This window comes from Oryctolagus cuniculus, chromosome 12 (genome assembly GCF_964237555.1).
Source record: "Oryctolagus cuniculus chromosome 12, mOryCun1.1, whole genome shotgun sequence".
Lineage (NCBI taxonomy): Eukaryota > Metazoa > Chordata > Mammalia > Lagomorpha > Leporidae > Oryctolagus > Oryctolagus cuniculus.
Genome location: NC_091443.1, coordinates 113492746 through 113509359, shown reverse-complemented (window position 1 = coordinate 113509359; position 16614 = coordinate 113492746). Strand labels below are relative to the sequence as shown.

At 44.0% G+C, this 16614-nt stretch overlaps 1 protein-coding gene across 1 annotated transcript in view; it reads left to right on the top strand.

Moving 5' to 3' along the window:
* The first annotated feature begins 6239 nt into the window (after positions 1-6239).
* LOC138844810 (zinc finger protein 334-like) overlaps positions 6240-16614 on the top strand; it is a 33831-nt gene continuing 23456 nt past the window's right edge. The window contains exon 1 of the mRNA XM_070054858.1: positions 6240-6514. Coding sequence (XP_069910959.1) covers positions 6500-6514 — 15 coding nt within the window. The 5' untranslated portion in view covers positions 6240-6499. The remainder of the gene's footprint in view (positions 6515-16614) is intronic.

Below are 16614 nucleotides of genomic sequence, written 5' to 3'. Positions count from 1 at the left end.
GGCAGTTGGCTGAGAGCCTGGAGACCCCCTAAGCTTGCTTTGGCTTCCCGGCGGCTGGACTGTGACCCGAGGATCAGGTCTCTCTCTCGGAGGGACGCCTGGTCATGCTGCCTACTGCTACGCGAGCAGGGCTTAGCTTTGGCTGAGGCTAATATTGGCCCTTCAGGTAAACTCAGACAACTAGGTAGTGGGTAACCTTGAGTGATAGGAGATTTCAAACCCCACTCAGCCCCCAGACATGAGGAGCTTCATTGCTTTCTGCCTTCCTCCTCCTCCCAGGGGCTCCCTCCCCCACTCTTTTGCTCTCCTCATCTCCATTCCAATACCACTGGGCAGGAGAAAGGGAGAGGGAAATTCCAGAGGTCTCTCCACCTAGGGAAGAGCTGTTACCTGTTACCTGTTAACCCTTTCCAACCTGGTAGAAAGTTTTCCGTCTTTGCAGCTTATGGTAGCTCTGGTGCGTCTTAAAGTTTTTTGTGAACTATTACTGTTGCTAAGCTTTGATTGCCTGAGGACTAAATCTGGAAAAGAGCTAAAGTTAACTATCTGTTGTAATTGACTGAGTGTCTGCAATAGTCCTAATTGATCTGGCTTTGGTTAAATTATACGAGGTTCCCAACACTCTTGGTGAAACGGCGCACCTACCCAACCCCACGGTTAGTCCTGCCGAGCCCTGGTGTGTGCAGTCTTCCCTGTAAATGGGGGACCACAGCGTTTCTCTGCACTCTATTCTAGTCCATGTGGCCTGGTGCACCCCAGCAGGCATAGCCAAATATCTCTGGGCAGAGCCCCCACCCCAGTGCTGCTTCTTTTTCCTCTCCTGGAGGAATTTCCAATTCAATGCTACTGCTGACCTTACCTAAGGGAGCCAGAACCTTAAGCCATTCACCCTTTCCAACCTGATGGGTTTTTCTCTTTGCAGCTAATGAAAACCTAAACAATGGGTTCATATGCTGATAATCAGCTCTTTTCTGTGCTGCTGTCCCTGACTCATCTGAGAGCATTCACCTGTCTTGAAGGTTTCGCGTTTTTCTATTGCCATTAAAGTCTTGATTGGAAAAACTACAATGCAAAGTTTGTTTACATTGTTTATCTGTTTTTAATGTCTGAGTGATTACCCAACTGATCAGAAATGTACTAATTTTGTCTAAATGGTTTCACTCTCTGACAGCTTAAATTCTAAACCGAGTCTTCCAACTTTGGGCTTCCAGTCAGATCCCTGGAACTCTCAAAGGATGAGACTCTAAATTTGTTAAAGTAACAGCTGCTTGGGTCAATTCAGATTATATAAAATATATTAAAATGTTATAAATGGTGTCAGACCTATGTTGTATTTATGTTTTTGCTTTCCAGCTAAAGTGGTCTTATAAAAATAAGAGTACAATTCTGTGTATACAAGCCTTTATGTTGTTAACTAAAGTAAGCCAATGCAGATTAGTTCAGAAAATTGAGGTAATACAAACGCCCTTTGGTTTGCTCAGTGGCTTGCTTGCTCAGTTTTACTCATCTTTAATATGCTTTAAACTTATTTCTCTTAATGATAAAGATCTTTTCAAAGTTGTAAACATGCACTAGTGTTTGCTGTCCAGGAGGTGTTATCCTCATGTTACTTAAAAACATAAAAGTGTAATTTTAACTTTTATTTCAAATAATGGTGTGGTATTCATTAATAACTCAGTGTCTTAAGTCATCTAGGCATCAGTGCTAAGTAAAACTTGAAAAAATATATTTCTCATAGGTTGTCCATACATGACAATTCAAGGCTATGTAAAAGTAACTATGGGTATAAAGTTTCAAAAGGTGTAAACAAGTCATAAAAAGTTTTAAAATGTTTACGATTTTAAAATATTGTTTACAGAGTTGAGTGCTAATGCCAAAATTACACTGACCTAAAGTTGAAGTCTGATCTTCTGTTATAACAATGGGTTTAAAAAAAATGTGTACTAATATTAGTAAATATCTAAAAATGGTCTAAATCATAAAGCTTGGAATCTGTTTTTGCAAAAACTGTAATGTCTATTTTAACAGTGTCTGCTTAATCGGTTACTCTGCCATTTCTAGAGTTAGGTCCTGTAAGCTCTTTTTGACTCTGTTAAATAATTCTAAATTATGTAAACGCTTATATACAAGGTTTTTTTTTTATTATTTCTGGTTTATTCGACAACAAGAGACACAAAATTCATGTTAATCCATTGTGTACTCTACTGTCTCTGTTAAGTTATGGTTATGCGGCAGATGCTAGAAAACTGGGTTCCAAAAAACCAAAAATACTCTAGTGTCCACAGGCTACATGGTAAATACCCAGAAGCCAAAGAATGGCAGAGACCTCTGCCACAATTTCTCCTCTAAGTCGGGCTACGCAGTAAACACTGGTTAAACTGCCAGTTAAATCTAAAAGCCCAGAAAGTCAGGCTAGAGACCCAACTCACTGCCTCACTTCTCCTCTTTTCTCTTCCAGAAGGGAAGTTACTACTACTGTTCTGCAGGACTCTCCACTGTAATGTACAGTTTGATCCCCAGACCTTATGTAAGGGATGACTGACCTTTTCTGTAATAATGCCTGGCCACAGTATAGGGCCCCAAACAACATAAAAAAAAAAAAAAAGAGGTTAAACTAACAGCTAAATCAATTTTTCGGTGTATGTGGTAAATGGGCAGAACTCCCCTTTTAAACAAAACTAAAAAAATAAATAAAAAGTTACACTGATGACCTCAAAGTATACAAACAGGTCACCACAGTTGATCTTACCTAAAAGGTCATAGTTTTCCTCATGGGCACGGTCTTAACTCGCAGGAAAATACTAAGTGTCATAATTTGTCCATGACCATAGTTTTTCTAGCTCACCCTGATATTAAAAAGATCTCCAAAAATCAGGGTTGGGTTGAGCACCCGCTTGACTGACAGCATAGAGGCTGCCTCCTTGGTCTACTTTATTAGACACCAGGAGAACAAGGAGCAAGCTAGCAGCAAAGGATAGGCAACAGGCCAATCAATGGCTGCTTTACACGGTGATCTGCCGTCAAGGAGACCCAGCAAGGCCAATGCACCCCAAACGGCACCTGTTACTGATATAAGGAGCCAGGACATTGGACAAGCAGCTGTCATGACAGCAAATGCCTTCTGTCAGCTCTGCCAAGAGCATGGTCACTGGACACGGAACTGCCCTGGGTGTCGAAGGACTCCTGGTTCAGAACCGCAGACCCTGTGGCCCCGAGCTAAAAAGCCTTTGGCTCTGCCCAGCCTCTGCCCAGCTTCCAGCTCCAGCCCCTGCTATTGAGGGAATGGCCTAGGGTCAGTGAAACGCAAGTTGCCTATTTCTATCAGCCTCCTATTCAGCTCTCCTCCTAGTCCAGCCATGTAATGCAAGTCAACAGGGTGCCTCCCTTAAAGGAGATTTGCATCTCTTTCAATTCTCTTCCAACATCCCATGGATAGCTCTGGGCCTCACACACCCAGCCAGGCCTTAAAAGTCTATCCAATAACATTAAGCTTAGAAAGCCCTCCCTGCCAGTTCCTAAAAACAGGGCTTTCAGTAACAGCTAACTCAGATAGCCCTACACCTATTTGGACAGGTCCTCACTGAGGACTTAAAGGGCCTATCTCTTGAGGGGTGTACACAATAATCCATAATATAAATAGTTAAATGTAAATAATTCATTAGTCTGTCTTCTTTCCCAGCCTGAGACTCTCGTCTTGTACATTGGCTTAACTTCCTAGCAAAACTGGCTACTAGTTATCCAATATATATATATAGATAGACAGACAGATATATATATAGTCTCTGGGTCAATCAGACTAGACAGACACAAACCCAAATTTGTACTTTTTCTGGAAAAAAGCCAAACAGCTCCAGGACCAGGCCAAGCAGGGCTGGGATTTCTGGCCTAACATCTGATCATAAAAATCCTGGCTATTTCCTCTCCTTGGCCCACTAATTTCTGCAATCTTGATGCTTCTCTTTGCACCATGTGTTTTTAATGCCCTCTAACAGACTAAAAGCTGTTGAACTCCAAATGGTCATCAGGCAAGACTTCCAGCCCATTCCACTGGACGACCTGAGCAGCCCTCTGGATCGAACAACACAGTCTTTCCAAAGCCACTGTTGCACACCATAAGACAGGTAGCAAGAGGAAATACCCAAATCCCCCTCGACGCCCACATGCCAGCTTCGAAGAAGTTACAGAAAACGGAACTCCATCCATAATCCCAAAGAAGAATTTTGGGTATTACCTCTTGAAAAAAAAAATGTTAGGCAGTAAGTCAGTTATAAGCTTATGTGTGTGTGTGACATAAAGGCCTAATGTGTCCAGCATATGCATCTACATCTCAGTCATCCTGACAATGTTTCATGGGCAGCCTGGCCTTTGCATCCTGCCCTGCCCCCTTCTACCTGATAACCTGCCAGGTGGAGATCCCCGCCCCTTCTGCCTGACAAATCTTCCACAATCTCCCAGATGCAGCCCAGTATCTACATTTCAGTATTACAGAACAGGCGGGGGTTGGATCTCATTTTCATGGGGGAGGGGATTTATGCGCGACCCTAAAGGAAAGATGTTGTTTTTATGCCAACTAAACTGGGGTGGTTAAAAACTCCATGGCCAAACTCAAAAAACGACTGAAAAAAATGGCAACAGGAGAGGGAAACTCAACAGGGATGGTGTGAGTCATGGTTCAGCTAGTTCCCATGGCTTACTACTCTACTGTCAGCCCTAACAGGACCCTTAATTGTTCTACTCATAATTGTAACCATAGGACCTTGTGTATTAAATAGACTCATCACCTTCATGCGGGAACAAGTTAAAAATGTTAAACTCATGGTTGTAAGACATCAATATGTCACATTAAGAGAAACAAAAATGAATAATCTCTAAGATTAGAAATCCTCACAACGAGGAGTGGGGAATGAAGAGTTAAAATTGCATATGTGCGGGTGTAAAAAGTTAAGCTTAAGCTTACAGGTTTAAACCTTGCTGGTGCAGCTGTGAAAATAAGACAGAGTAAAGTAGCACCTTGACAGTAGGGACTCCATTTTGGAGCACTTGAGACTGCATTCTGGGAAAGAAACACCCCCCCCCCCCTTACTGTGAGACTCTGGTCTGAAACTATGATCTCAAATAGTCAGACAATAGCAGTGCACAACATCACCCTTGGCAGAGCGCAAAAACCCCCTAGCATGATTGCTCAAGCTTAAAAATAAAAAGGTTACACCTGGGTTACCTGAGCTAATAATGAAAATGTGATTTGTCTATGTCTTAAGATATAATTGCTGATTGTAAAATATTAGCAACCACGTAGCAACCGTGTATTCTCTCCCCCCTCCCGATTTTGCGGTTTTTGCCTTTATAAACCCTAACCTTTGGTTATTCGGGGCTGCTCTGCTCATGATGATCAGACAGCCCCAGCATGCTGGATAATCAATAAAGCTTCCCCTTGCTGTTTGCATAAGAGACGTCTCTTAGTGACATTTTTCGGGCGGTCTACTCTAACACTTCACACCCTCTGTGTCTTGCCTCCCCTGTGGGCAAATTTGTCATGAGGCCAGCCTCTGAGGCTTCTGCTGGATCCTTTGAAACATGGGTTCTAGTAGGGTTGGGTTTTTTCTCTCTGCATATGCTTTCTAGGGTATCAAGATGGTGCCTGCCCCTACTTCTGGTTTTAGGGGATGTATCATTTTCCAGGAGCATGTACTCAAGAGGTGGGCAGCTGGGCATTTCTGAGCTATGATAGGTTTTGTTTGTTTGTTTGCTTGTTTGTTCTTGCTTTTTAAGGAGGCCTCTAAGGTTGAGCATGACCAAAATCCCCTGCCTCAGTTTTCTCACCTTGCAGTACACTCATGAGGTGAGTTTTGACTCATGAGTCTTCTATTTAGATGACACCTCAATATTCTGTGCACTCAACAAGTCATTATCATCTGCCCTCTGATGTGGGCCTGTGGGAGATCTGGTGGCAGGAGAGGTTTATGCTAAGAAGAAAATGCTAGAAAAGAGCCTTCTAATGAAAGAGAAAACCTCTGGGTAAAAAGATTCTAGGCTTTTGTTCACGAAAGGAAGAATACCAACTGATCCTTGAGATTCTGAGGTGAGAAGGCAGAGAAAGCAAATGCCCTCTGAAGCCCTTGGGGAGAGCCAGATGCCCCAGCCTGGACTCCATTTCCCAGAGTCCTCAGGTGTCCCGATGTATTCCCTGTTAGGAAAGAATCTGTGGGAGCGCATTCCTGCCCAAGGGCCTCTGAGTTAGGAGCAGAGGAAGCTTGTGCAGTACCATGAGGCTGCTCTGATTGCTCTGATCCTTCCCACACAGTCACTGCCTCTCGCTCCACACTGCAATCCCAGGCAGTTTGCAAACACACACCCAGAGCCTCCCACCCGCTGCTGCTGCGCCTCTTCATTTGCTGCCTGTGGGTCCCACGTGCTGGGGACTTTCTCTGCCCCACACTCTACTTTGTTCCTCTGTGCCCGGAAGAAAGAGGACGTGCTCCCTGGACTTTCCACGGCAAGTATGGAGAATAAGAAGGTGCGCGGATTCGTGTCGGGGGAAGGGGTGGGTGCTAGGGCGGCTGGCGGCTCCCAGATGTGGCTCACTTGCTTCTCAGTGATCCTGGCAGCTTTTCCGTGCAAAGTCAGGGCTGGAATCCGGGCTGTCCCATCTCCCATCGCCACTTGCAGCCTCCCAGTGCAAGAACAGTGGCAAGCTACCTTGCCCAAACTTTCGTTAACGTGCTTTATTTTAGAGTTATAAGGGGAGGTTTAATGGATTGGGGAGCTGCACAAGTAGGACAGATAAGAGCACAGCGAAGATCAGCAAGATTCCTTTTGCTAAATATTTAAATACATTTATTTAAATATTAATAAGGATGGTTCTCACTTTGAGTGGATAGGACTATGCCATCTGGTCGGGCCTCCTGCTATATCCAAAGGCCATTGCAGCAGGGTGGGTCTTGATAGCCTTCAGCAGGGAGCCCGAGGGGGCAGGGGGTTGGAGAAGGAGGATCAGACTAGAATCTGCTCCATGGCCTGCATCCTGTGCTCGCTGGCCAGGTGGGGTCCCTGTGGGCACAGCTGGCAGCTGGTACCCTAGTGTTCAGTTGACCTTTTCCAAGTGGGAGCAGTATGAAGGGTGTGCTGAAGCTTTGTGGATTTACCTCTCTTCCATGTTTAGTTGACAGACATTTTTTCAATCTTGAATTTGAGGCCATGGAATCATAGCTGTTGATTTATCTCGCTGCTTTTTGATGTCCGTCTTCAGCCCTTCTTTCTGTTAGCAAGGATGTCAACTGTTATTACTGTTAGGAAAAGAGTTGCAGATTGGTGCCTCCTCACACAGGGCACCACAATGTTAGGAAAAGAGGTGCAGAATAGAGAGCAGGCAGTGTGTGGATTTACAGCCAGACTGAATTTATTCAGAGGAAATAAATTCCTAGAGGTGTGTGACCAACTGCCTTCATGTACATTGATGGACTATGTGGCAGGATGCCTGGACCCTCAGGGGCTGTCACTTTTATATTTTAGGAGGGATTGGCTTGGGAGTGGAGATAGGGGGCTGCAGGTGGAGGGGAATTCCTGGAACTGGGTGGGGCTTTGGGTACTTGGAAAAGAATGCAGGGTGGGGTATGAGGGCCATAGGGTGTGAGACTCAATTGAGATTCAAGGGCAAGGAATACATTCCAATGTTTATCTTTTTTTTTTTTTAAAGATTTATTTATTTATTTGAAAGTCAAAGTTACACAAGAGAGAGGCCTTCCAAAAATGGCCAGAGCTGCAGCTGCACCGATCCAAAGCCAGGAGCCAGCAGTTTCCTCTGGGTCTCCCAGGCAGGTGCAGGGGCCCAAGGACTTGGGCCATCTTCTACAGATTTCCCAGGCCATAGCAGAGAGCTGGATTGGAAGTGGAGCAGCTGGGTCTCGAAAGGCACCCATTTGGGATGCTGGCGTTTCAGGCCAGGGTGTTAACCCACTGCACAGAGCACTGGCCCCGTGTTGATCTATCTTTTGGGCGATGAGCAAGAGTGGCTTATATCCTTGTTCCATCAATTACCTGCCACTGATCTCTTTGCAAAGTGAGCTGAAATTAACACAGTCTATCTACTGTGTGGGTTAACTGGAGCTATTTTAATCTGGGTCTGCATAGAGTGGAGGACCATAAAAGCATAAATATAGAAAAGTAATACTTTCTCTCTGCCCAGTTCTTTACAGTCACCCAATGATCCTCCAAGCTGATTATCTTACAGTCCATACAGTTTTAATTCAGAGGGCCCATTACTTGCCTTGTTTGGGGTTCCATGTTTAAGCCTATGACATTTTTGACATGTGAGGATATTAATTCTATAGTTTCATAATGACTGTGGTCTGTGGAAGCATCTATACAAGTTGTTAATGTGAGGAAGGGTAAGAAAGAAGAGAGATGACAAATAAGTGCATATCTCTCTACAGAGTTGCCTGCATAGTGGAGTAGAAGGTGTGACATTGAAAACTATTTCTGACTTTCAGGATAATGAAGTTTTCACATGCATAACTGTGTTTCAGTGATTCATGTGTTGTGGTGTTTCATGGATTAGTAATTGTTGAGCACAATGAGGCCATCTAGGAAGTAAAAATAGAAAGTGAGTCCTGGATAGTGTCCTTAGCTCAGTTGGAAAGTGAATCCTGGATACAGCCTGGAACACCTTTTGGGAATCCTATGTGGGTGGCAGGGACCCAAGTTATTAGGTTTGGAATAGCTCAAGTTCTGGCCTTTTGTACCCTCAGAAGGAGAGATAGGAAAAGGAGACAGAGACTGACTTCAACAGAGACAGTTTGCTTTCTTGGAAGCAAAGGGGGGTGCAGCCCATCTCAGGAGAGGGCTGTTGGCAGGTAAGCCAGGACAGCAGGCTTTATCCAGTGAAGAGGGAATTTTTCACTAAAAGGGGTGGGTAGGTGTAGAAAGCAATTGGGGAAAAATGGATGTCTAGCTTTTCTGTTTCACAAGATGCTCTGTGCTACTTATCAGCTTTGCTATTTGCATTGCAAGGACACATGAAGGGTTGGTTTGGCAACTTGGGTCTCCACAAAGTTGAGGAAGTGGGTTAAGAAAAAAGAGAGGAAAGGATAGGTGGGACAAGTCCTTTACAGCTTTTGGGATATCTGCTGCCTTTCCCAGGCCTGTTCATGGAAAACTGGGTTGGAAGTGGAGAGCTGAGACTTGAACTGGTGCTCATATAGAAAGGTTGTTTTGCAGGAGGTAGCTTAAACCAGTGTGCCACAGAACTAGGTCATCCACAGACAATTTGAAGTGGAAGTGGTGGCTATGAAAGTGCACTCTAGAATTACAAGGGAAATGGAAAAAAGTTTCTTCTAACTCCAGTAGGTTCTAGGGGCCTTTAGTGGACATTGGCTCCAACTTGGCCAGTAACCAAAGTGAAAGAAGTCAGAACTTTAGCTAACATTTTGCTTTAAATCAGAGGTGGGAAATAGCCCGTCCATGAAATCATCTGTTCTGGCCCTGCCAAGGCAACTGCATGTGGCACTGGATACTCAATCTACAGCATATAACTTTTAATTTGGTAATTTTGTGTGATCCATGAATGATATCATAAATATACAAATGATCTTGGCAGGAAAAAATAATCCTCACCCCTGTCAAATGTTAATGGCATATCCAAGGCAGTTTACAAGTCTGTTTAAGTGGGAATGAATGGCTACAATTACCAATCCTGTAGAAGACAGACACTTCTAGACAACACATCCCAAAGACATCAATTCTGTTTCTACATACTGTCAAAGATGTCAATCATGTGGTTGAAAATGACTTTATTACTTCCCAGAAAGAGAAATACGAATCCTGTGTGATGAGAAAGGTGTGTGTATCAAAAATAATGTTGCTACTGTTGGCTTCAGAACCTGGTTCTGGAACAGTCTTAAGTGACATGTGGAGATGCATGTTTATGGCCAGTGTGCATGAGGTATGCATGTGCACAGTTTGTACAACTCATGTGTACAGATGTGCTTTCCTAGATGTGCATGATGTGGAGATTCTTCGGTGTCTGGTCTTTGTTGGGGGAGATGAAGAGAGGATGCATATGTGGGGGGATTGTAAAACTCAAAACTGGTCTCTGAATATCAGGGCTATCATGGATGGCATTTCTATGAAATATGGATTCCCCCATCTACTCTATTGGGTGACTTAGCTTTGCAAAGTTCATTTCCAGTGGAATACTGTATTTGAAGGTTTTTGTAAGTCTTTTTCTTTTCTTGATTCAGTTGCATTTCACCTGGATTGTGTACAGACCAAAATCAGCTTTGTATAGACAACAGGAAGCTGTTGATTTTTCTGAGTGACCCTGATGTGCTGCTGCCCCCCAGTGGCTCCTAAAACCTGTGGTGGCTCTTGTCTGAGCACCTGTAAGCCAGAAAGATGAAGTCTCCACAAATTGAGGTTTCCATTTTTTTTTTCCCTAACTTTCTTCTCCACTTTTTCTCTTTGCTGTTTCTGCTGGTCTGTAATGGGGATGATGGCCCAGCTACTTGGCCTCTCCCTGGGAAGACTGCTTCTTGTGTGACACTGGGCATTGAAAAAGACTGAAGGACTCACATTGGGCACCTTCAAGTAGACAAACTTGTCTTACCTTCCAATGTTTTGGCAGTGGAGTGAATGCCACTATGTTAACAAGTGTAGGTTCCTAGGGAATTTGAAGGAGGAAAAGGGGTGAAGAAACTCATCCATCCCTCATTTCATTGCTTTTATCATTATGTTTCTTGACATGATTTTCTAGCTTTTCCATTGATTCACATCTGGTAGACTACATATAATTCTGTTTTCCTAACTGTCAGCCCTTGTTTTTCAGAGAAGGACGAAGGTGTTATTAGTTACCATAAAGCATTTCAAGCAGCTGTGTTTTCCTTGTGACCATAAGGCTAAAAAGCTGACTTCTCTTGGGACCTAACAGGTTTGCTGGGTGATTATTCTGGGACTCGCATTGAGCACTAGACATAGATGTCCTGTGTGACTGGTTCACAGTTCATGTTTCATCTTGGAAAAGCTTTGCTCATTCTCTGAGTTCCTGGTTGGGTTACACCTGCCCATAATGGGAACTATACCATTGTTTGGCTCACATGAGCAGTTTTCCTGGAACCTGGTGAGAACTGATGGTTTTTTTTTCAACCCGCATTATAGTTTGAGATTTCTTTTCTTTTCTTTTCTTTTCTTTTCTTTTCTTTTCTTTTCTTTTCTTTTCTAAGAAAACTCTCTCTGAGCTTTTCTGCCCCTCTTCTGAAATTGGTGTGCTTCCATCCTCTATAATCACAGACATGAGTACCTTCTTCCCTTCTGTTTAGGATGTTGAGAAGAGTAACAGAGACATTTCAGCTATCTCCACTGTCAGCACATCTTGGCTGTTTCCTTGAAGTAGGCACTGGGTTCACTTGGTTGCACTAAAAGGGATCTGCCTATTGATAGTGTAACTTTACAATAAAAGTCATCTTAAAATCAACCTGCCTTGTAAACCTGTCCTCTGTTATTTTGAAATATGTTGTAAGTGTGACTTTTATGTCAGTGTCTGTAAGCTGGAGACTTCCCACTTAAGACAGAAGGCTGCTGAGGGATTGCACAAGTGTAGCTTTGCTCTGTTATTTGTATGTGGCTCCTCTTTTACCCTTTTCCTTTTCTTGTAAGAATTAAGCATTTTATTTTAAAGGCAGGTTTACAGAGGAAGAGGGAGACAGAGAAGGATGAGGATCTTCAATTTGCCAGTTCACTCTTCAAATGGCCACGATGAACAGGATTGAGCCGGTTGAAAGCCTGGGGCCTGGAACTCCTCCAAGGCTCCCATGTGGGAGCAGGGGCCCAGATACTTGGATCATCTTCTGCTTCTTCCCCAAGTGTATTAACAGAGACAAATCAGAAGTGGAGCAGCTGTGACTTAAACTGGCACTCACGGGGGGCAGCATTTTGGCATCATGGGCTAAAACCACTGCCTATAATTCTAGCATCTCAAATAGGTGATGCCTTATATCCCTGTTGCTTTACTTATGATCCAGCTCCCTGCTAATGGTCTGGGAAAAGAGTAGAGGATGGCTCCGGTGTTTGAGTTCCCCCCACCATTGTGGGAGATCTGGATGAAGCTCCTGGTTTCTTATTTCCACCTGACTCAGCCCTGGCTGTTGTGCCCATCTGGGGAGAAAACTAGCAGATGAAAGATGTCTCTCTCTCTCTTTCTTTCTTCTAGGATATATTTATTTATTTGAAAGGCAGAGTTTCAGAGAGAGAGGGATCTTCCCTCTACTGGTTCATTCACTTGATGTGTTTTTTTTTATTTATTTATTTGACAGGCAGAGTTAGTGAGAGAGAGAGACAGAGAGAAAGGTCTTCCTTTTTCTGTTTGTTCACCCTCCAATGGCCGCTGTGGCCAGCGTGCTGTGGCCGGCACTATGCTGATCTGAAGCCATGAGCCAGGTGCTTCCTCCTGGTCTCCCATGCAGGTGCAGGACCCAAGTACCTGGGCCATCCTCCACTGCCTTCCTAGGCCACAGCAGAGAGCCGGACTGGAAGAGGAGCAACCAGGACAGAATCTGGTGCCCCATCAGGGACTAGAACCCAGGGTGCCAGCCCCACAGGTGGAGGATTAGCCAAGTGAGCCATGGCACTGCCCCCCCTGATGGTTTTAGTAGTGAGGGCTGGGCCAGGCCCTGGCCAGGCCCACACCAGGAGCCAGGAGCTTCATCCATGTCTCCCACATAGAGGCAAGAGTCCAAGTACTTGGACCATCTTCTGCTGTCCTCAGCCCATTAGCAGGCAGCTGGATCAGAAGTGGAGCAACTGGGACATGCACTGGTGCTTATATGAGATGCCAGCATTGCATGTGGCGGCTTTACCTGCTATACCACATTGCCATCACCTCTCTGTCTCTCTCTCTCTCTCTGTATAACTCCAACTTTCAAATAAATGAATAAATCTTCAAAGAAACTGGCATTCATATGGGATGCCATCATTTGAGGCTGTGGTGGTTTAACCCACTGTGCCATTATACCAGCCCCTTCATTTCCCTTTTGTTGACTTGTGTGTCAAGATTTTGGAGATGCCTACTGAACAGGTGTCAGCATTGTGTTGGGCTGTCATTTGTTGAGTGGGAGATAGTGATGAAGGCAAGCTGTAATGCGATCAGTGGCTAAAGATGCTATGTGTTGGGACTGAACTGGATCAATCTTTTTATTTCCTCAAAAGTAAGTACTAAATGAAATCCTCTCAAGGCTAATATGATACAAAGTAACTATTAGAAACCAATATTCCTTTCTTCTTTCCTAACAGATTCAGCTGGTTTTTGTGTTTCTATCTTTTAATTCAAATCTGTATCAGACTCCTAGAGCAGGGAGAAGCTTTTTAGTCCAGTCAGAACCCATAGATGTTACCCATTCCTCTCAGAGCATCAAAGCCACAGCTCTGCTAGTAGCCTGGCTTTCATTGTGTGGTGGTGCCATGCCCACATGAGGATGCATTCTTCACACAGGAATACATCTGAGGGATAAAACGTCAGGTAGTCTCTTTCTTGAACTGAAATGGCATTTGGATCAGCACATTCTTGAGACTGTGGTCAGCAGGGTGGAGAAATTTTGTATAACATGCTCCTGCCTTGTGGAGTGCTCTGTGTTGTGCTTCCAGTGTACACACAGGGAGCCAATGGCAACATCTGTGATTCATTGAAGGTGTTTGTGCAGCTCTGCTGTGTCTGAAGTTCGCCTTGTAACCATTTCCAATTAGAAACCAAGGTGCAAAGTAAGGAGGATCCTGTCACCCTGAAACCATCCTGGGTTTGTGTCCTTGCTCCTATTTTTTTCCTTCAATACTGAAGCAGCCCTAAACAGTGTTATGCTGGGTTGCACTGGTACCTTTGGTATTTGGGTGCTTGGAAAGGAAGAGAAATGATTTTTCTGCAGGAAAGCATTAGGAGGCACTAGACAAAGTTAGCAGTAGCTTTCTTGGTTCCATCATATGTCAACTTGAGTCATAATATTCATGACCAGCTTTTTTTTTATTTTATAAAACTTTTTTTAAATCAGAAAGACAGAAAGACAGGAATTGTGTGTGTGTGTGTGTTTGTTTCTTTTTAATTTTATTTTTTATTTTATTCTAGGAGTGATGTTCCATCAGCTGGTTAACTCACCAAATAGGCAGAACAGCCTGGGCTGGGCTAGACTGAGGCCTAGAGCCCAAAGCCAGATCCCTGATGTGTCTGCAGAGGCCCAAGAATTTGGGCCATCCTCTGCTGCTTTCCCAGACCATTAGCAGGGAGTTGCATGGGAATTGGAACCACCAGGAAATGAACTGGTATCTATAAGGTATGGTGGTTCTGCAGACTATGGTTTTAACTAGCTGTACCACAGTTTGGACCCTTTTTTAAATTACTTTTTTTTTTTTTTTTACTTATTTGGCAGGTAGAGTTAGAATTGGAAAGTGAGCAAGAGAGAGAGACAGACAGAAAGGTCTTCCTTCTGTTGGTTCACCCCCCAAATGGATGCTATGGCTGGCGCTATGCTGATCCAAAGCCAGGAGCCAGATGCTTCCTCCTGGTCTCCCACACAGGTGCAGGCACCCAAGTACTTGGGCCATCCTCCACTGCCTTCCCAGGCCACAGCAGAGAGCTGGACTGGAAGAGGAGCAGCTGGGACTAGAACCCGGTGCCCAAATGGGATTCCAGTGCTGCAGATGGAGTATTAGTCATGTGAGCCACGGCGTTGGCCCCTAAAATACTTTTTTAAGACATATTTATTTATTTGAAAGGCAGAATTAGAAAGAGGGAAAGACACCCACACTCTCACCACACACAGAGATAGAGAGAAAGAGAGAGAGAGAGAGAAAGAGAAAGAGAAAGAGAGAGAAGTGAATCTTCCTTCTACTGGTTCACACCCTCTGTGGTCACAACAGCCAAGGCTGGGCTGGGTCAGAGCAGGAGCCAAGAGATTCATCCAAGTCTCCTGTGAAGGAACAGGGCACAGACACTTGGGCTATCCTCTGCCACTGTACCAGGAAGCTGGATTAGAAGTAGTGTAGCTGGAACATGAACCACAGCCCATGTGGGATGCTAGTGTCATATGCAGTGGCTTTATTTAATATGCCACAATGCTGGCCCTACATATGCTGGAAATATAGTTAAGGGATATTAAAAGGCCTGCTTATTGCCATTAGATGCCATTCAGGCATGCCCTACAAAACCATTTTGAAGTAGGTAACATTTCTCACATGATTGACTGGCAGTCTACAAGACTGCTCCAAAGGGAGAGAGCTTCAGGGGCATGTGGGGCAATGATGTAGAAAGGGAGTGAGGGGTGAGGCAGGAGGGGAAAGCCAGAAGAGAGGTCAGGAGGAATTCAAAAATACAAAGAGGACACGGGTCATTTGTGTAGATTGCCAGAATTAACATTTTATCTTTTAGGGTTTTTATTTTTTTTAATGATTTTTTTTTTATTTTCTTGAAAGTCAGAATTACACAGAGAGAGGGAGAGGCAGAGATAGAGAGGGAGAGAGAGGTCTTCCTTCCACTGGTTCACTCCTCAGATGGCTGCAACAGTTGGAGCTGTGCCAATCTGAAGCCAGGAGCCAGGAGCTTCCTCCGGGTCTCCCACATGGGTGCAGGGGCCCAAGGACTTAGGCCATCTTCTACTGCTTCCCAAGGCCATAGTAGAGAGCTGGATTAGAAGTGGAGCAGCTGGGACTTGAACCGGCACCCATATGGGATGCTGGTACTGCAGGCGGCGGCTTTACCCGCTATGCCACACTACCAGCCCCAGGGTTTTTTTGGTTTAAATAGTTTGATGTAGTTGACTCATTTTTCAGGCTTTATGTAGCTATTTTTATAAGCAGTAGAGAACTGCTGTAATTAAATGCAAAAAGACACTCCTAAATAAACAGTTCACAATAAAGTTTTCATAAAGGGATGAATATGGCTGTGTGTGTGTGTCCCTTGCTAAGAGCAGAAATTTTATGACTGAATTTGAGGTCATTAAAATCAGTTTTATAATGGAAATGCTGACCACTTTTGTTGTGGTTACTTCTGGCTCACATTCTACTTCCTAATGCAGATAGTCCATACGTGAGTAGAGTGAAAAGGGGTGCAGACCTGGAATAATGTACATATGCCATTTGCTTAAACCAGGGGACTGATGGACAAGTTCTTTGTTTCAGGTTGCATTTTTCTGTGGAATGAAATATAGCCATTTGGGTAAAGTGTCCTTTCTCCTAGAAGATGAGTCCCGTTGGCTTGCATGTCCATCCATCTGACATCACAGGTGATTTCCAAGACAGTTGTTGGGCTATCTGGAAAAAAAGCCTCTTCAGGGATGAATTATTTCCCCTGAATAAATAATACAAATAATAACAATAAAATGATGAAAATCATGAGCAATTGATTCCTATCCAGTACAGAATATAGAAAAAAAGATTCTGTTGTTTTTAAATGAAAAATTAGGAAAGTGGTTGTAAGAAGTAGGATGCAATATTCCCTAGGAAGGGGACTGAGACAATTCCCTTTAATTGCTCTTCCCTGAGGTAGTTCCTGATGATCATTGCTCAAGTAAATACTAGTAATGATAATACTTATAGACCAATTGCAAAGGGCCCATGTGCGTCTTACATATTAATTGTCTACAG